Source organism: Folsomia candida, unplaced genomic scaffold (genome assembly GCF_002217175.1).
Source record: "Folsomia candida strain VU population unplaced genomic scaffold, ASM221717v1 Fcan01_Sc001, whole genome shotgun sequence".
In the NCBI taxonomy this organism is placed as follows: Eukaryota; Metazoa; Arthropoda; class Collembola; order Entomobryomorpha; family Isotomidae; genus Folsomia; species Folsomia candida.
In genome coordinates this window covers 6683173-6705008 of record NW_019091193.1, presented here as the reverse complement: position 1 = coordinate 6705008, position 21836 = coordinate 6683173, and the positions used below count along the sequence as shown (strand labels likewise).

Below are 21836 nucleotides of genomic sequence, written 5' to 3'. Positions count from 1 at the left end.
TCGATTAGTGGGTTGGGGTACCTGAAACTAACACAAATTGGCAGGATTAGGGATGTACGTACAAAGAGAAGTAACTAATGAATTTCTAAATACAGTGTTTATAAGTAACCTTTAATGCGTTTCGCTATTTTGCTGTCAAACGTGAGCTCAGTTAACTGATTTTTGATGTAAGAATAAAATGAACAAAATTATCAAGATTAATCTGAAATTGTGTAAATAATTGTGAAATAAACTACGAATAAATTATTTTATTCTGGCAGATAGAAACATAATTCACAATGTTTTATTCTTGATCTGTTTAAGGATTAGTTCTTATTTAGCAAATGCGCATTTGCAATTTTTAACGAAGAAATTCATATTGAAATGTCCGTTTACCTTGATATTTAATATACTTAATCTGCTTTCTCCATGGAACATGTCACATAGGGACAGATTTCCTGGTTAGCAAGTATCTACGTGCATAGCTTGAGGATGTTTGTCGCTCCATTCTAAATGGTTATAAATGCTATTATCATGTGTAGATAACCCAAGTCTCTGAATACACCTTTGGAAATTTAATATACTGCATAAAGTATCAAGGAGCCTATTTTTGATGACGCACGTATCTGTAAAGTACGCAAATTGAAACTATGATTTCTAATGTATTAACGTGAATTGGTCTCGCTCGTAGCACTTTGAAGAAAAGTTTTTGTTCTCGAAGACAATATAATTTGTCATGTTAATGAATATGTACGGATTGAAAAAGTTTTCAAAGGAAACGTTTCGTGGAACCATTGTTTTAAATTTTCAGATCATCTGAACTTTACAATACTAGGATATGTATATACAATTTATACGATAGAGTGACAATCAGACATCAAATTACATGTATGTACTTTGTTACAAATACAGTGATATCTTATAGATATAGTTCACAATACATGCATATGTAAGGACCACACTGATTTTAGAAAATGGTCATGTGTAAAAGCCTGAAATTTGGAATAAAGATCCAAGGCTATATTATCTGTAGATAAACAAATATTTATGAAGTAAATTTTGAGATCTGATTTACTGCAAGAATAGATTTTATGTAGCATCGTTTTGTCACTTTTTCTTTTACCATTCCATATCTTCACCTTAAAAAACTCGAACATAAAAATATCAAAGTGAATTATTTATGATGAAACCTTTGCCTTTTTTGTTCCACGTGTACCACATCAATGAGACATTTCGCAGTAGCGAAGAGAAGAATAGATTGTACATTATACATACTCTGTGAGAACGAAGCGTACTACTGAGATAGCTGGATCGGTGAAAGTGCTATTCCACAGAATTCAATGACATGGCTATAAATGTCTTTCAATCAATTTTCGTTGCTCAGTCGTAACCCAGGATCAGAACAAGCTAGAAATCCGGGTACAATATTATCATACAGCTCACAATAGATCTTCGAGAAAGTAAAGTAACCCCATTGAACTTGAGACCAAGGATCTGTGCGTATCTAATTAACGCCGATTTGGGATTCGCAAATAATTTTCTAGGCAATATTAAATCAGTATTAAGGTGTCCGGATGGAAATGAGCATTCCTATTGTAAATTTATCAGGTAAAGGGTGATAATTTATTATAGGCACTTATTACTACCGACAATAAAATTACTGGCTAATTTATGATCTCTTGCCTGATTTAATTCACAGATCACTTTCCATTCTCTTGTTGGAACAGTAGGAACAGCACAACAACGACCGACTGGGTCATTCATGTCACGACCGGTATTGTGGGGTTCGTTCTAGCAACTTTAGGCATCTGTCTCAACACATCCCTCCTTCTCGTCATTTGTAAAACCAAGGGGAGAACGAGGTAATTAAAGAGTTTTATTGTTATCAAAGTTTGTATCCATTTTGCTACCAGCTCATCAGTAGAACCATTATCTACAGAGAAATCAATAACTTAATTGCGAATTTGGCCCTGGCCTCCATCCTTCCAACATCATTGGCTGCCGCTTACATTTCCGGATTGGACAAAATATTTCAAAATTTGTCAATTTGTCTGCTTTTCTCTTATCTGAGAAGTAAGTGACATTTTCTTGTACTACAGAAAGATATCTAAACTATAAGTATGTATCAAATTCTCAACAGACCTTGGCGTTGGTCTCATCTCCCTCAGCGTTCTCAGCATCAATTATGAACGCGTGAGGAAACTTCATCCAGCATCCGGGGGAGATGTGTCATTTAAGGTTAATCGCTTAATTGGAGCAATTTGGATACTTTCCTTTCTGAGTGCGATCCCTTCCTTGTTCGTCACAAACTTTGTCCATCACACACATCCGGATGGAACTATTCACTCGTTGTGTACGAAAATGCCAAACACGGATTATTTCGGTTCAGTCGCTACGCTTGAGACCTTGAGAGCCGGGATTTTCCACGTGGCTATTCCCGCCTACATGATTTATGGTCAGGACAATTCAATTACAAAAATTGACCTTGCAAGTAATACATATGTGGGGTTTCCGATATGTTTTATTCAGATCTCTGTCGGGTCAGGGAAACATATGCTGCTCATCCTAACGTAAGTCGTACTTTCAACCTGTGGAGTATACATACATTTATGTGCATATGTATGAATTACCAGTTAGTAAGCTCTCACGATTCTTCTACAGACGTTTCAAATACAAATATTTCATGCTTTTAATTAATGATCATTAAATTGTATCAAACATGGTTTCCGGAGAAACTTTCCTACTAATTAAACATTATTAATATGAATGCAATCAATATCCCCTTAATTCAAGACGGATATACATTGTAGGTTTGTGTTAGTTGTGAGGCGAGAAGAGATCGGCAATGTCGGTTCATACGTGTCAACTCCATCACCTTCTTCCTTCTCTGGATTCCTTTTGGAATTGGAATCTCAATCTACAAAAGCACAACACTCGAGTCTCGCCATCAGAGATTTTTAAGCCATCCCGAGCTCGATTGCGAATCTCTTGAAAAGTAATGGAAAATTAGTAGCCTCGGCTCATATCTGTTCACTGGTACTCAAATTTTATATGTGCATGTTCCCCCAGGTCGACCTCTTTTTACATCCTCGCCGCCCTATTTTATTGTTACGTTCTGCTCCTCCCGATCACCATATTTCGCAATTTGTCTGAGACTTTGTCGTCAAACTGCTACAATTCCGGTGAAAATGTGAATAACAAAGGAATGGATGAGGATAATGTTAAGGATGACAACGTTTGCACCGAAAACGGTTGCGTTTCACTTCGGGAGGAAAAGATATCAAGTTCCAAAGATGATACATCGTTTGAGTTGGAATCTTTATCTTCAATTTTACAAGACCCAACAAAGGATCTCGCAGAAACGCTGGTCTAATGAGATACGTACCATTTGTAATATGCACCGTTGTTGAAAGTTTGCCCGTTTTTTGTGATACGCTGCTTAATGCTTGAAAAATTTAAAGTTTAATATTTACTTATTGGGGAGTATGCACTACAAGTTCGCATTGTTAGCAACGTTACAAAGAAACAAATTTCGCAAGTTCGCAAACTAATTTTGGAAAATTCATTTGCGAACTTGTGCATCTCCAAGGCTAGTATTCCGGTGGTATTTTTTGCAAAATTATGTTGCGATGCGAACATGCTAACTCATACGGAATTGATGTCAGGATGACGAATATGTAACTTTGGACGAATGGGAAAGATGGAAAAATGATTCATTAGCGAGTGGAACCTTCAGTAATTTTGACCAATTACTGAAAATTAAAGGCTGTCTACCTAGTTTAATTTACAGATAGAAATACTTTTAAAATGTTTCCTTTCAGCTAGGTGTACTTGTATGTATCTACATATAACGAGATGAAGGAAGATGCTGACTTCTTTGTGTACTATATTACTTACTTTCTGCCTCTAAGATAGGATTTATGAATATAATTGGCTGAAGCTTAATGTATTTTGTTGACTTCATAAGATAACTGAAATCTCATTCGCTAAATTATTTCATTTACAATTAGTATAAATATGTAGATACTTATTTACTTGTATGTAGATAACTTGTTATTTATGTCATATTATTTGCAGTCTCGAGTTGAATGTTTTGTTCATCAAGTCGAAAAATAAGCAGTCCATTTGCGGTGAATACGTATGATATCTATATTCCACGTGTCAGCCATTTATATTTATCCTAATTAATGTTTACCATAATTGTCATAGAATGAAACGAGAAATATATGCAGACTTGCATTACGCGCATTTGGATTTACAGAATTGGCAAGTATTTAACTTAAATTCTCACTTTCACCTGTTGAATGACTTCTTTCGGAAATCATGGAATACATAAGAAGCAAATAGCTCCAAATAGGACCACGTAGATGCACATGAACGTAGTGTGCTGGTTGGCGTGAATGAGACGGGAAGCTTTTCGACGAGTCTCTCATCCGTGTAGACTTTTTCTCAAAAAGCATTTTGGATCCGTGAGTCCCAATTCCATCAGCTCGCTCCTCTATCAACTCTAAAACGGTTCGTTCCATTGGCTTGCATGTGAGTTGCATGTGTCAAACAAATGTGCTCAGGAGTATGTTGCTCAAATAGACTCTTTCCAGTTTTCACCCAATAACTCTTGTAATAAAAACGCCTTAAACTGTATATCTTTTTTTTACTTATCTGCTACATACAGCTAAAATGGCTTTAATCTTTCTTTATGTAAACTTATGTACAATTAAGAATCAATAGAATATTGTCGGTATATGGCTCCAGGCCGGTATATAGCTCCTAATGTAAATACAGGATCTAAAAATATGTCAACTAAACTTTGTTGAACTCCATATTATTTCTGCTTGTACTCATTCAGAGAAAATGTACTTGCTAGTAACCCCTCAGTTTAGTCGCCAAACTCCCAAAAAAACATGCCCTTCAAGTCATTCAAATTTTTGTATGTAGTTAACGTACACACTTTCAAGGAACTTGCTCAACAATACATATTTTCATATGTACATGCACATGTAGGCATGTTAATTTTATAACCTGTATCCTCACACGTCATAAATACAGCGTCACTTAGCCAGGATGATTAAACTATATATTCCTGCTTTACGAGCCCATTGTAACCCAGGAAGTTCATCCGATCAGACTGGTAGCCAGTTTGTTAAAAATCGCTACACAATCAGATCTCAATTAGACAATCTAGAATTATAAATACATAATATTTTGCGTCGCATACATTCACACAAAATTAAGTTGTATCATATTTAGATAACTCACAATGTCAACAAAATTATTTGGATTTGCAATTATATTTTTTGTCTCATGCTACCTTACTAATTCAAAATGTACGGGTATGTACTATTTATAGCTTAAACTGATAATAAAGTAATACATTCTTTAATAAATACTTATTTAATTTCATTTCAGGTTTAGCCGATTTTGTCCAAGATGTCTGCACCCTTCCAAAGCAAGTGTCCCCACAATGTGCCAACGCACCCAGAAAGGCGTACTATTTTAGCAAAGAGTCTGAAAAGTGCGAATCTTTTACATTTTATGGATGTCATGGGAATGCAAATAATTTTGAAACTAGACATGATTGTGTCGAATCTTGCCAAATTCCGTGGAACGCGCAGAAAATTTGATAACATAAATTGTGCTTTTTGTAGTACCTGCAATTAGTTAAATCACAGTAAATATTTCCGTCTAAAATACCCGATCATGTATTGCTCTGCTATTTTAATGTCTCAAATAAACCTTGATTTCTGAATCAATGAAATAAATATAAATGGACAACCTTGGGCAAATTTGCTCATCCCAGACAGTAGATTAATGTTCCAAGTCCAACTTTCCAAGTATATTTAGCACAAACACTTAAATATATACCCATAAATTCTGACGCATATCATAAGGGTAACGGCCAACGGGGTGAAAGGTGAAATCGAGGCAAGAATACGTCACCCTTATTAAAGCATGGAAAAGGTCTCATTTTACTTATGCATGCCGATCATCAATAAACTCATGCATGGTATGCATGGTAAGAACTATTTACATTTTTGTAATTATTGCATTATGTGCATGCAATTATATATCCTAAGCATAAATGTATCGTAACATATTTAGTTCGAAGCATAACAATTGACATTTATGTACTCCAGAGTATTTGTGCAAGACTACAATGCCAAACAGAATATGCAGAAACTTTACATCCTGCTATGTAGAGAATACTGTCTCTTATGAGAAAAACAAGTTACATATGAATATATGTTGTTTACTTCAAATAACAATGAATGCATAGTTATAAACCACAACACTTAATGTTAAGTGTTGTTTATCAGTCAGGTTGAATCCGCAGCACTACCATATCCGTGGTCAAACAATAATGAGTAAATAAAAACAAATCAACAACAACAACCTGCATAGCGAATCAAAATGCATACAAAAACACACCTCACAGTTCATCCAAACAAACACCAATGGCCATGTAGATTGTCAGACCAATTTAGTCCCTATGACGTGCAAAATAATACTTGTTTTGCAAAACCATTCCATCTGCATCTGCAAATCATATACCTAACTTTCATATGACGGTGTTGTTTTGGATCATGGCCTATTCTCCTTGTTGTTGCAGAGGGGCATATACACTCAGAATGTACGGAAAAATCCATTTAACGAGGGATTTTATTTCCGTAAAAAATAACCACAATTTTGTCCACTTCTTTTACTATGCACGTCATTCATGTTTGATCCCCCTTAAATGCATAGCGTTCAAAGTCGATCTGTCTACGTGACTCGTTCCGTTCTTATGCAACCCGGTTAGGAGGATAGGCAAAACTTTGTGCATCCTTCTGCTTCTGTAATATTGCGTGAAATTGTTTCAAATTATATGTTTGCACTACTATTTTGAAACCTCTATATGAAAAAGTACCTATGAATGATCCCCTTTGGTTATATAAGCTATTTTTTCCTCAACTACGTCACATTTGATTCAAAACAACATTGCGTTTTTGTAAACAAGAAGTGCTGCATGGCTTCAACGGTCTCTGGCAGACTGGCCTCATTCAACGCTCAACTTACTTCAGAGAAGAACATCACGAGAACTCTCCAGATTTTTGTCTACGTGCAAAGCTGCTTCCTACTGCATAACCTTGTGAAAGTTTCATCAGTTCAGTTTTACTTCGGCATGATAGAAGAGCATTGCCATAAGGATAGCAAAAGTGCAAATCTTAAGAGAAGAAGACGAGAAAACTATAATAATTCTTGCATTTTGAAATATTAATTGGGTAAAGAAGCCCAAAGTGGACGTTATCAAAGTCATATAAGTTGCTACTATTAATTATCACAACTTCCTTGTTACGCATTAAATGCATAAAGCGAAAAGAGCTAAGATGGACGTGAATTCGATCGCAAAGAAAGTGAAAAGGTAAGGAATTGAGTAATTTTCATGTAAAGTATCTATGAAATGCATATGTATAATATTCACGTATGTGGAGAAATTTACTAACTTTTAATATACTTTTATTCACATTTTAGCTTGAAGAATGCTGAAAAGCGTCGCGAGCGGTCTATGGTGGCGGCGAGGTGTCGTCGTGGGAGGGAATGTAACCTATTTAGTGACCTCTCGGCCACCCTGCCAATGGTGGAGGAAACAAAGTCTACCCTGGATAAGGCCTCAATCCTTCGCCTTACCCTGTGTGACCTTCACCTCAGAAAGATGATGAACTCCGATGGAGGTAAGATACAGAATAATTAATGTCTGGGAGAGAATAAGATTTATTTATAATGCATATATTTATCAACATTAGGATTTTGTGCCAGTCCTGCTATTGAGAGTGCCGAAAAATTTCCAAACTTCATGCGTGCAGACATTGAAACTCAAATAGATCTCACTTTGGGAGGTTTCATCCTCGTACTTCGAGAAGACGGGGACGTCGTTTATGCTTCGAAAGGGATCACTTCCCAGCTTGGAATTCAACAGGTAATTAATATAACTGCTTGAAATAAAAATTCTTAGTATTTAATTGCTTCGATTTTACATTGTTACTAAAATTTACATTTTCGTTTCTCCACAGCATGAAATCATGGGTCAATCCATCTTCGACTATAGTCACCAATACGACCACACCGATATCCGCAGTTTGTTGAAAGTTAGTCACGCCACGGGAAGTGATGAGGAGACTAAATCTGTCCTGTTCAGGATGAAATGCACGGCAGCATCCATGGGCAGGAACGTCTCATCCAGGGCGGAAAACTTTAAGGAGATCAACTGTACTGGTCACATGATCGAGGAGGATGGAACCAAGAGTAGCAATAAATGGTTCATTTCAACCTGCCAACCACTCCCACATCCATCCCATACCGACATTCCTCTTGAGAAGGACACCTTCGTCACTAAGCATACTCTCGATATGAAATTCTCTTATGTGGATGACGCCGTCTTGGAATTGCTTGGATACACCCCAGAGGAAATGGTTGGGCGGTCACTGTTTGAGTTTAATCATGCATTAGATGGGACACAGATTGGGAAAGCGTTCAAGTCTTGTAAGTTTACATTTTTTGTGAAAGGTGCCAAAAAAAGACGAAAATTTTTATTTTTATTGTATTTGTTTTACAGTGTATGACAAAGAACAGAACCAGACTGACCGGTATCGGTTTCTCACAAAGGGGGGTGGCTGGGTTTGGGTAGTTACACAAGCCACTGTAATCCGAAGTTCCAGCAGCAAAGGGCGACCCTCTTCAGTCGTTTGTATCCACTCCATCACATCCGGGAGGGAGGAACAAGATCAGATTTTATCAGAAGTGCAAATTGGAGATGTCATAAAGACGGAAAATAACGCCACCAATCAATTAAAACCAATCCTGACTTCCGAGGATGAAGAGGATAACTTCATTTCCGACCTACTCGTTGGTCCTCTCCTCAACAAGGGAATTTGCTCCACAGCAAAAATCTTTACTGCAAGAACTAAAGACATGGACACCGGGTATCTTATGGAGGTTGACGACACCCTCATCCCGACTCTGGAAGAACCCGAAGATCTCACCCATCTTGCCCCCATGGCTGGAGACGAATGTGTCTCATTAGAAATTCCGTTACTCGACGACTTGCTCGCCTCTTTGGATGCTGATGACATGTCGTATTCATTTTTGGATGATGAAGAAGAGTTACAACAATTTGACATTGTCCAACCCAAGGCGACTGAGCCAGAACAAGTCAAACTACTAGGTCAACCAAGTCCTGCCCTCTCAACCCAGCCAATTTTGTGTTCCACCAATCCACCAGTACCTACTCAAACTCAAGTGATTGGTGATTATTTGGAGAGGGAAGTATTTTCTCAACAAGTTCCCGAAGTCGTTGCTGCATCAGCAATGGGCAATCTTGTGGAATCCACTCCCACTAAATTAAGGCGCCTCGATGACGGTGGCCCACCTGCAAAAGTATTTGTTCTCGTTCCAGCCAGACCTACGGCAGGATCAATCCCTAGCACACCACCAATTCCAAAAAATCAGGACGATAATGGACTGTTAGACTTGGTGAAATTAGTCCATGCACAACAGCTTCAGATAGAACAACAAGCCTTGATTCAAAAGCAGTTAATCGCCAGAATGGAGACCATGACAAAGGCTGTTGGTAGTCAAGCGCCTCGAAGGGGAGAAAAGGTGATGATCTTAACTATTTCAAATTACAAATTCTTAATAACTACTTACAAGTTTGAAAATATTCTTATAATCTATTGTATTTCTTTCACAGCGAAACTTTGCTGGTTTACTCCTTAACGAGGGACAACTCTCCACGGATCAGCTTATTCCACAAAATTCCGAAACAGCTTCGTCATTTGAAGATTTCCTCAACACACTAGAATTGGACAATCCTGCCATTTGTTAGAAACAAAATCAAGTATGTTGCACTCATACATAAGTAGGTTGAAGTAATTAACAATTCCATGCTACGTTTTAATGTTTTATGTTATTTATTATTTTTTTCGGTAAACAATTAAGAAAAATATGAATTTATGTATAACCGATCAGAAGGACGAAACAAATAAACCTTGATAAACAAACTAAATATATTGTTCTCTAAATACCACATTCATTTTTAGGAGTTTTCATCTTTTGCATGCATACATATGTTTTATCAAACTACTGCCTAACACTATAAATATATAAATACATACATGCAGTTATCTGTAGTATGTATATATGTACTACAGACATAGTGTTAGTTTATACAAATTGTTGGCATCCATACTTAACTTAATAATTTAAATCGGGGTCGGACAAATCCACAAGCAACCAAAGGCTTGTAGATAACTGGCTACTTGTTTGTATACCTATCTTGATGTCGTAGCATAAGTTTTTTTTATGTCACTAGTCACTAGCTGGTTTTGAGCTGCCCTTTAAGCCGTACCGATTAAGAGTTACCAGGTCCCGTCGAATGACGGGCGTCTCTAGTAGTTCATAATATACATATGTACTGTACATGTGTATATTTACCATATGCACGTATTAAATAAAGTGTCAAAAAAACTGAGACTGTAAGAGGTTTAGTTTAATTTTTGCATAATCGTATAAAACTGATCTATAGCAGCAGCTTCGATCTTTAATAACGGAGCCTGTGCCACTTATGCAATCATTACCTTTCTTACTACTTATTAATTGCTTATTAACAACGAACTAAATATCAGCTATGTATGTCAACTAATTAATGGGGGCTGATGTTTGATTATATATTACATTTTGTCAATTTACCAAAAGCTGTAAACTTTCACCTTGTTCTCCCTTGTAAATAGACCATATACAAAGTAAAATTATTGAATGCTATGATACGCATAATGGGGACGGATTTCAAAATCTCATCCAAGCAAACCTTCCACGTTTTGCGAATAAACAAATCGTGAATGAACCTTTCACGTCTCAAGCGTCGAAATATTTATATCTTCATCACCTTTCTTGGATATGCAAACACTACATGGCAAACAGTATGGAAACTCTTTTGTGAAATAAGAACATGGGTTTGAGTAGAGTTTCGTAAACCATGAATCTATACGGTTGACGGTGCTATAGATTCATGTCGCAAACCAAACTTCCAAGAAAGTTCATGAAGTTTAAAAAAGTCGCACGGGATATGCGACGTTTGCGACTAGATTGTGAGTAAAATTATCTTAATTTTCTTAGAATTAGTATTTTATATTTATCTCAAGTGTGACAACAACTTGTGTAAGAGAGAATTGTGTAACTACTTTGTACGAGTGCTGGCTATGTATGTACATGATATATGTATAATTTAATGATACGTGTAATCAAATTTCTGAATAAATAATATACGTAGGTGTCTTCAAAAAGAAAAAGAGTAATTAAATGCTGATTAGAGTTTGTAAAAATCATAATTTCAATTACAACCCATTTATGCAACACATTTACACTATTTATACAATACGAACAAGCCCATTTCTTACGCCCTGAATGTAATCGTAAAACGGTACGTCGTAAACCGTACAAAAGTATAGAAACGGTTGGAAAACAATTTGAAATAGAAACAACACGTTAAAACCCAGCCACTCAGGTTTTCCCGGTATGAGCGGAATGGGACAACTTATCGTTGGTAGTCTCGCACCAAATACGGCGACCAAGTTATAAACCCCCATCGGCGTCCATGTCAGTAGGTAATACACCATGTGAAAAAAGACGAACCTGACATGACGGATCTTGTTTCTTGGGATGTGGTCAGGAATTCTCTATAGAAATTTAATAAAATGATATTTTCTTTATGAGTATTTTATCTATCTACATGGGCTTACTCATTTAAATGCCATTAATTACTGTACCTGACATACGAAGAGAAACTTTAATCGAAATCCAACCATATGCAGAACTGTAGTCAAAGGTTAAAAGAATGTATTATTTTTTAAAATTGCCGTTAATATTTTTGTTACAAACCGTAAAACATGTAGGCTGAGGGGACAACGTATCTGAAGAACACTGAAGTACACTCATATCCGAGATAAGCGATACGCGAACCCATGAACAAAGCCTAAACAATAAAAATTGTTACCTGCAAAATTTAAGCAAAACACAAATAGATAATTAACGTTACATACCCTTGCACATACTGTAGTCTGATTTCCATGCTCATTTGACCCTTCAATATATGAATATGTCCAATATACTGGAATTGACAGTGAAAATGCTGCAGTCCAAGGTGCAAAGAATAAAAGAATCCATCCTCCTTTCTTTCTTCGCCCTGGTTTTGTCAATTCGTAGAAAATTGAAGTCATGGTAAACGGATATGTGGACAGGAGGGTCCCTGAAATTATGGTTGCATGCAAATATTAATCTATTGTAGTGCGTTGCATCATGAGCCCGATTATCGGACTCTAATTTCCCCTCCTCCTGATAAGACACCTTACTTGATATGACTCCACAAATCCCACATCCAAACGGAGCACTACACGGGAAAATATTGAATTGGCGGAAAACTCTAAATGCTGGCGTTATCACGGCCAAAATCAGGGACAAGTGCAAGTTAAGGAATGTTGGGGCTGAAATTAACTTCCTAAAATCATACAAGAGACGAAATACACATTTGCATAACAAACCAGAAAGACAAATGTGTACGATTACTATACCTTATTCCGTAACGTCGGAATAACGGTATGACCCGGAGAACAATGCAAATCTCGCTAATTATGAGAACAAAACCCAGCACTGTCATTGCAATGAGATCGCTATACATTAACGACCAGATTCTAAAGTTGCGTGTGCTAGAAGTATTAAAATTGTTAGAATTTCGAACAAAATCTAGAAAATTTATTGTAAAATTTGTTGAACAATTCATTTTAAGGAAGGAAGACCTGCAATGAACGATTTCCACCTTCATACTGCCCTCGGAGAAAGTGTGCATTGTAATAAAATACTCAATTCTTTTGACAAAGATTTACGAAATGCTGTTTCCAATCATATTTACAGAATCAAACCGAGTTTACGTTTTTGGCATTTATTCGTGTAAATTTCAAGAGCTGAACAAACAAGCCAGGGTTGAACTTGTTTCACATCGTGGCATGATCATCACACTTTCACTCGAGTTGGTTACTAAGGTTGCGATGTAAGTTTGCAGAGATTAAGTGCTTGTCAATTCTTCCTTCCTGCAGATCAACCAGCACAACCTTTGTGACACGTTTCGGTCGGAAATACATATTTCGGATTGTGGTCAACCAATATTTCATTTAGCAGCATGAACAAGCGGAAGCATATGTAGAAACGTTGTCACTTGCCACAATGTCACGGGGCGATGACCGTGAATAATCCTAAGTTCTAACCAGGAGCGTGCCTCGCAACTCCCACTCTATGAAAATATTGTGATTTGCATAAGTACATATTTAATGGCCGTTAAGTTATTAAGCTTTCTTCCTTCAATTGTATAGTTCCTGCGACTGAAGCATACTTAGTTTCATCTAAGGATACCGATACTTAAATCCATTGATAATTAAACTACACATAAAAAAACATATGTACATATTTACTTGATGCCCCCAATATTGGGACGCTTATCTTGATACATGCATATTTACAAGGTCCGTAAATTCCAATTAATGAATGTATGGACATATACGCACATATAATTTCATGGTAAGAATTTGTATGCCAATGTGCATATGTATACATACAATATCTGTAATGAACAATGTGCATTTGGATTTCTAAAACTATTTGTCTTGTAATATGAACCCAGATTCATAATATTACGGTACAAGCAGGGACTGTAACGTTCTACTTTAGAAATTGAAAAACAAACTTATTGAATCTTTTTGAAGGCTAACAAGATGAGGAATATTGTACACCCACACAAATTTACCACATTGTTCACAAAGTTTCCCACTCCCTGCCGCGCGGGGGGTATGTACATATGTGAAAAAATATTGCCAATGAAAAAGTTAATTACGGTCATGATGCAATCTGCTGACGGAGAAATTCTCGATTTGACCATTCCTTAAAAAGTTCTAATGAGGATAAAATTTTGTTTCGTCGATTTTCCCTTCAAGTTTTCATATTTGGTAATTGCAAAGAACAAAATGAAACATGCTTTTCATGTGGGTACGTGTGTAAGAGAACTAAAAATAAAATTTTAATGTGGGCGTTTTATGGAAATTATTTACATTAACTAGTGCACCAAGGTATTTCCTCCAATGTTTCAATACCAAGTTTTCAAGGATGAAACATAAAATTATATAAACGCCAAACTCACTTCGCACCAAGCATGTTTCAAATCATGTAGCGTGATTGAACACCTATTGTTATAACGACATACTTATTTACTTTATTCTTGTGTAAGTGGAAATAAAAATGCTGCATGTCTATATGTATGTAGTCCCAGAATAGGTTCATCAGATTCTTGAAGCACTTGGGATTTCAACTTATTTAATCATCAGTAGCACATTAATTATTAGTCAAATCACCATCCCATCTGCAACTATGTACGTTAATTTGAAGTTTTTTTTATTATTTATACACTTAAGGTACATATTACGATATACATACATATGCATTCCACCTTAGGGAAGATTTAGAAATTACATAACTCGTAGCTGTACTCCCTTCCACATACATAAACGCATGCATACATACATATAAAGGGAAAGTGGCGAAACTTCGTGTTATGTAATTTCACAATCTTGACTTTTCAATAACTTCAGCAATTCAAAATGACTAACTTATTTATTCAATGCAGCTGAGGAAAGCATAATTGTTACTCAAGATTAGCTTTGATTATGTCATTGCTAGGGCATCTAAAAGTTATTTTCACCACATTCTGCGATTCGCAATAGCATTAAGGAAGGGACAAATTCAAAATATTACAATTTTGTGACCCCACAAGTGGTAGATGCCCAACTCGAAGTTCTTTTTGGAGGATACAAATTGAGGTTCTTTTCTCCTGTGAGATTGAAAGACGTGAAACTCCAACTTTCTCCAAGTGAAGTCTCAGTTTCCTCCCAACGCTGGTCAAGTAAGGATCTCTTCATACACAGATCGACGTGGTCACATCTCTCACCCTCCTTGCAGTCAAACTATGGCGACAACTCAGTAATCTGTTCGGAATTTTTTATTGATCATCTTAAGTATTCATGAATTTTGTTAAAGGACAAAAACTGTATCGCTTTTACCATCGATTAAAATTAAGATTATGTGCATATTAAATGTTAAATAATATTTTCCGTTGAGTTGATATTATTTGACTTTTATAACTAGCTAACGCTGAAATCTTACACCACGTGCAGTATAAGCCACAAAGGAACTGGAGTGACGGTTTTGTACAAGTTGTCAGGTTCTGCTCCGATTTGTGCAACTGTTGCGTTCACGTTGTATACTTTTATAACCAAAATTGTCATATTATGTAATCACATGTCAACACTGGTATTTTTATTCACTTCACAAAAAAATTCATAACCCAGCAACACTCTACCTTCACCTCTGAAAACCACTTTGAGCAAAAATCTTTGTGGCCACTTGCACGCATGCAAATTTCTGAGAATACATACATAAACTTTCTCCAAACTCTATAATCGTCAATAAATTTACGGAGAATAGAAGATTTATCGGGATTCATTGCCCTCGCATTTTAAATCTTTGTAAGAATCAGTTTTCATGAAAGTTGACACAACTATGAACACATTTACAATGTCGAGACACCCAACGGAATGGATGCAACAAGAGAAAGATCCCTTGGACGAATTTATTCTCTACTTGCACCAAATCATGCCAAATATAAGTGACGAAGAAAGTTATATTCAACTTTATAAGACCTACGAGTCACTAATTAATACGCACAATGATACAACAAATCAAGACAACCCAGTCGAATATCCAGATTTTAGTCAGGTACGTATTTCAATACATAAAAAGTCTAAACATTTTTATTTAAATTACTCTCTACGTACTTTCATTCTATGATAAAGCATCTCCATTTTTACACACTTTTACAGAACCAAATCATCCGTGGAATATTTATTTTCTTGTTTATCGCCGAGTGTGCGATTGGAATGGTTGGGAATTTCCTGGTCTGTCTCACCGTGTACTGGAACAAATCAATGCAGTCTCCGGTAAACTGCTACATTGTTAACTTGTCAATTTGCGACTTCCTCGTCGGAGCTGTCGTCCTTCCAATAAAAGTAAGCGAATTCATCACCAATTCGATTGTACATGTTTGCTCGTGCAGAAATCCGTTTTCCTATTGATTTTCTAACCCTTCTCCTCCTCTGCATCTTGCATGGGTAGTTCGCATTGTTATTTTTGACCTTTCCGTTTTCTTTTACGAAAACAAAATCATATTTTTCCATCCATTTCCTTCTTGTACTGAATTTATCTATGATGCGAATAGATAGATGAGATCGATTATGCCCTTCATGCGAAAATTTCTTAGAAAAATTGCACGAAAACAAATGTTGGAAACTAACAATTGAAGTGTCACACTTTGCAGTTATTTGAATTAGCTGCTGATGCCGAGATAAACATGATGACCGACTTTGCCTGCACAACCGTGCGCTTCGTGGAGGCTGTCGTCGTGTTTACGAGCGTTTTCACTCTGGTAGCAATTTGTTTTGAGAGGTATGCAAATTGCAAATTACACAACTATACAGATTAACTGCGTACATATTACAGAACTGCTAATTTTATGCAATCATGATTCATTCCTGTACAGGTACAATGCCATCGTCAACCCGGTTTTATCTCGGATAAACATGACCAAACTCCGAATTCGGAGGATGCTGGTGGCTGTATGGGTCATCCCGTGTCTCCTGGCTGCACCAAATCTCCATCCAGCCAAGTCAGTGTCAAATTCCCTTTTCTCCAGGTTTGGAGAATTCACCAGAGTAACCTGCTTTGACGGGTGGGCATTTTCTCTCTACCCTGTTGCACGTTTCGTTGTTTCGTTTGTAATTTTATACCGAATGGATACACACAGATATTAGCTTCCTTAATGCCTTATCAGCCTAAAAGAACAGACTCATCAAAATCGGCAATTAAATTTGTGAAGCGTGACTAATCGGTGTATTCCATTTTGGGATGGGAGCCCAAAATTTATAATTGCTTTCACCCCGTTAGCTCAATGTTGATAAATATGTTATCTCAGCAAATACGTAATCTGGCCTCTTTGATCTGATATTGGTCTCTAAATTGAAGCGAGAATGTTGCATAACCAGATTAATGGCTTGAACTTTCTCTGCCAAAGTACTTAAAGCTTAAAGTTCCAGATATGCAATGGGCACTGTTTTATGTTCGACAGCAAACTTTAGTATGTTGCAAGTGAACTTTAGTTTTGTGTTGCACCCGTAAAAAAATGTCTCAAGGTCGACTAATTGAATTTGGGAGTAGATTAAACATTGAGACGATGAAATAAAATCCATTTCCACGTGTCATAAAAACTAACGACAAATGTACATACATAGTTGACCTCGACAGTGGTAATAAAATACTCCACGAGTAATTCTAACGAAACAGTCCAGCACTAACCCCATTAAAAGAGAAGTTCATATGTAATGTAATTATAATTGGGCAGACTCGTCTTATTATTAACGCCGTGTGACCTAGCACATGGTTTCCACTATTTATTTGTTCATGGTATCTCATTCCCATCACATTTCATCATCGTTATAATTATTAATCATATAATTATTATAGGAGTGGTAGTGTTGAAACCTTGCATTATACTCGAATTACAAGAGAAAGGATGCAGTTTCGTCGAGTAGACTTCCTTACTACTGTTTATTTATATAGAAGAACTTAAGCGCAAATATACAAAATTCTTAGAATCTAATATTTGAAGACGCTGACGAAACTAAATTCAAAAACAACAAGGCATCGGGTATGTATCCTTGAATTAACTGTTTACTGTTATGACCAAGTGGAGGAGAGGGAAAGTTTGGCAGAGCATCCGGCTGGTTTCTTGGGATTTCGCAGAAATAATACCTTTCTTACAAAATGACACTTTGCTCCGATCCAATCGGCTCTGTCAATCAGGACCAGACATGGAAACCTAATTCAGGCAATTTCATGCCCATGCATATATACATTCGCCTTTATGCACTTTTTATGTCGTTTTGCACTCTAGCACTCTGACATTGCACAAAAGGAAATCAGCACAGCAAGCGAGTCTAAGAATCTTGAGGATTAAGTAATCTGTAGGTGAAAGCGAAAGTGCACACTGGTGTACGCTCACTAACTAAATTTACGGCACCAGGGTATACGTAGCCCTTTTTAGCTAAGGTTTCCACGTACTTATTCAAGAAAGTCATAAAATTCTTACGTAGTTCAACATCCTGGTTAGTAGTTACATGTCACGTTTTATGGCAAATGACACACTCATCGTGGATAAGTATGTATGAGATGAGCATGAGTTCCAAGTCTTACGCATTCTCGAATTAAAAAACTTCAATCACCATCTAATCAAGTAATTCATGGAATCAGTAGGCGTATAAAGTACTCCGATTTATTACAAGTTTTCCACTGACCCAGAAAATTTGGGGAAATATTATGTTACGTCGACCAAAAAATATTCTCTACGGATGAGTGAACTTCAAAAACCTCATTATGACAGGGAATTGAGTACCTACTAATGTAATTACGATAAGCAGCGTGCACACTTATCTTTAGATCATGTCCAGGGACTTGTTATACAACTGGTCTAATTATTTGATCCATTAACTTGCCCCACTAACGATACAATCTTATGTATTCATTTCCTGTTTTCTTTCAGGTTTTCCGACGCTTTTAGATTCTACTATTTTATGACGCTTTTCGTCCTTGTGTACCTAATTCCTCTTGGGCTTATCGCCGTGACATGTTTTCGCATAGCGTCCGAGTTATTAAAGAAACTTCCCTCGGAAGCTGGAGGAGTCACCTTCGAACTTGGGAGGAGAAAGGTGACCAATCAACATAATTATTGCAATTAAATATGTAAATATATGAGGCCACAATTATATTACTTCTTAATGGCAAAAAATATGCGTAATATTAATATTTTTATGACGCTTGATCAGGTAGCGAAAATGGTCCTTGTCGTGGTTTTTTCTTTTATCGTTTGCTGGAGCCCATACTTCATCGTAACAGCAGTGAGTCAAATTCAGACTGAGAACTTTCTCCACTTTGGCCAGTATTTTTTCACCATGCTTCTCATTAATTTACTCGCCTTCGCCCATTCTTGCGTCAACCCTTTCATATATTTTGCAATGAGTGCCAGGTTTCGGAAGGTAATTCAAGGACAAAATACACACACCACAATTTGTAAAGTTTTTACTGTTCATTAATATTTTTCGCTTTTTCAGGGATTTCTCCACCTCATTCACTCTTTCTACAATTGTTCCCATAAGTATGCCCGCCCACCAGAAAATATCCAGTTATCAATCCTCCGCAATGGAAGGACTGTCACGAGATTGGCAAGTCTTCCAACTTCGCCATTTTTACTTACTTCCCGAAGAATTGCAAATTCCGAGAGGTCAGCGAGAAATTTTTGGAGGACAGTGTAAAATTGTACTTTTTGCTGAAAAAGCTTAAGGGTTCTGTCGAATTTGGTCCGTTGTCCGGACAACTTGGATAACAGAAAACATGGCCAACCTACAACATAGATTTGTCTCAACAACGATACAACTTGGACAGTTTTTTCTTGACAACTTGTCAACAACGGACAGCTAATTTTTTCCCCTTTAAACGGACAAATGAACGACGCTGAACTATGGTTTCTGTCTCCTTCATGATGAAATATCAAAAAAATCAAATATCTTATTTGCATGTCATGTATACATATTTATATATAAATGTATGTATACTTTACGTACGTATATATGAATTTTGTATGAATTTTGAGTTTTTTGTGTGAATAACATACGTACACGTATGTTACAAATGTACGTATGTATGGGTTATATTAAGCTGTACATCATATGTATAGGCTACAAAATTAAATGACAAGTCTGCCGTTATTTGCTTTATGTATCATCAAATTATTGTAGTATCTGTAAGATCTTTCTCGTCTAATCTAAGTCAAATTTTCATTCGTTACAAAGAAAAGTACTCACAAAGTAAAATTGGTCTTGATTAAAACTCGCGACTTGTATGAGTTCATACATTGACCTTACGACAGAAATACAACAGAAGTTCGACGGAAATACATACTTAGGTACGTATACAGATATTGGAGAAGCCGTACTTTTGTGAGCTTGTTAACTTTCCTTTGTGTGGATATCAATAGAAAATAATAAAATCTGAGACATATGCAATAGAAGAAAAAATTGCAATTCGCTGTGCAGCAAGATGCAAAATTCGAACTTTCACATTACTTCCACGTAACTCAAAGATTAAAACACACTGCACGTGAACAGAATGTAATCAAAACAGTGTATCTTGCAAAACTGAGTAACTCGTATGCAAATCTTGAATATATTGCAGTGAAACATTTATTTATAAGTATTTATGTACTTCACTTACAAATTTCAACATATAGATAATATAGTTTTAAGGAGTTCACTTTAATATTGGAAATAGCAGATAAATATTTGTTCTGAATTAACGATTAATAAATAATTAAGATTTGTGAAGTCCAGACCAACGTATGGTTGTATGCACATGCACATTTGTCCAAGCGACTAGGTTCTGAAATTTTACATATTGTATTGTGTTACCATCTTCAGCATGCCTTTGGGATGGGGATGCCCATAAAATATTCATTTATGTGCTAAGTGAATTATACCTTTTTCAGTGACGATTCAACCTTTGCTAAAGTTCAACGTAAATTAAAGTTGAGTACTGCCAGAGGCCACTGGTCTTTTTCTTAGATGCGGCCATAGTTACTATATCGAAAAAAATCATCTAAGTAAGCATTCACTACAGGTCTGAAAAGCTTAATTTTTTCAGATCTCCGTCGATTTCCAACCGATTTTAATGAAATTTTGCCCAGAGTTAATTATGGCTACATTGAGTAGAGCCCTGATTTGGCCGCCTAAAGCATCCAACGGTTTATGAGATATTCAATAGAAACCCAACCAATAGTGTGTTTTTTGGAGATTTGAAAAAATTTAAGGCATGTATGAAAAAAGTACACGGATAAAAAAGCTGATACATTTTTTCTATAAAAATACAAAATTAAAATTTTCCAAATCGGTTTAAAACTGAGAAAGTTTTGATGGTGGTGAAATGTGACCGCTCCCACCACCGCCCAAAGGTGAGTTGCTAAGGTCGGCCCACCAACTTTTCAATTCAGAACACGATTGCTTGAAATTTAGTATCTAGACTACGCTTGGGTCTCTTGAAAAATGATGAATGATGAAGTCTCTGAATTTCATCGTTGTTTGGGAAAAAGTTCTCGGAAATGTACCCAGTCGGATTTTTGGGACATTTTTGGGAGTTCATGGGACCTTTGACCTTACTTTTCAATACAAATAAAAACTAATAAATAAAAGAAACCCAAAAAGGAAAGCTTAGATGAGGCTAAGAAGTGCGATAAAAGTATTTAATAAATTTCTTCTCCAGTTAAGGATATAGAATTTTAATATTTCCGGCATCAGCGCCCCATTTCAATTTAAGCTGACTAAATTACATAAGCAACATGTTTATGTATACATATTACTAAGAGTCGACTCTATTAGGTCAGACCTGTATATTTAATTTATCAGCTTTCTGTATATTTGCAAGCATTCATAATTTTTTAGATTTGATGCATATTTGCATGTGCATGGTAGTGAAATGGGGCACTGATGCTGGAAATATTAAAATTCTATATCCTTAACTGGAGAAGAAATTTATTAAATACTTTTATCGCACTTCTTAGCCTCATCTAAGCTTTCCTTTTTTGGGTTTCTTTTATAAAAAGTAGTATTTGTTGTTTTATTAAGAAGTCA

General features: G+C 36.3%; 4 protein-coding genes across 4 annotated transcripts; 3 read left to right on the top strand and 1 right to left on the bottom strand.

Moving 5' to 3' along the window:
• Window positions 1–7002: 7002 nt before the first annotated feature.
• LOC110860948 (hypoxia-inducible factor 1-alpha) lies at window positions 7003–10018 on the top strand. Its single transcript, XM_022110068.2, has 6 exons — window positions 7003–7378; window positions 7489–7688; window positions 7761–7933; window positions 8028–8496; window positions 8570–9612; window positions 9704–10018. The coding sequence occupies exons 1-6, from the start codon at window positions 7320–7322 to the stop codon at window positions 9836–9838; spliced, it is 2079 nt and encodes a 692-aa protein (XP_021965760.1). The 5' UTR covers window positions 7003–7319; the 3' UTR covers window positions 9839–10018.
• A 1863-nt stretch (window positions 10019–11881) lies between these two features.
• Window positions 11882–13167, bottom strand: LOC118436366. The gene is made up of 4 exons (XM_035854277.1): window positions 12579–13167; window positions 12360–12505; window positions 12051–12256; window positions 11882–11983 (listed from the first exon to the last, which is right to left on the bottom strand). The coding sequence occupies exons 1-4, from the start codon at window positions 12851–12853 to the stop codon at window positions 11882–11884; spliced, it is 729 nt and encodes a 242-aa protein (XP_035710170.1). The 5' UTR covers window positions 12854–13167.
• Window positions 13168–15624: 2457 nt separating this feature from the next.
• LOC118436358 (orexin receptor type 1-like) lies at window positions 15625–16630 on the top strand. Its single transcript, XM_035854243.1, has 4 exons — window positions 15625–15825; window positions 15930–16115; window positions 16424–16551; window positions 16606–16630. The coding sequence occupies exons 1-4, from the start codon at window positions 15625–15627 to the stop codon at window positions 16628–16630; spliced, it is 540 nt and encodes a 179-aa protein (XP_035710136.1).
• Window positions 16631–16658: 28 nt separating this feature from the next.
• Window positions 16659–20544, top strand: LOC110862801 (RYamide receptor). Its single transcript, XM_035846086.1, has 4 exons — window positions 16659–16834; window positions 18701–18866; window positions 18984–19193; window positions 19269–20544. The coding sequence occupies exons 1-4, from the start codon at window positions 16686–16688 to the stop codon at window positions 19467–19469; spliced, it is 726 nt and encodes a 241-aa protein (XP_035701979.1). The 5' UTR covers window positions 16659–16685; the 3' UTR covers window positions 19470–20544.
• The last annotated feature ends 1292 nt before the right edge of the window (window positions 20545–21836 follow it).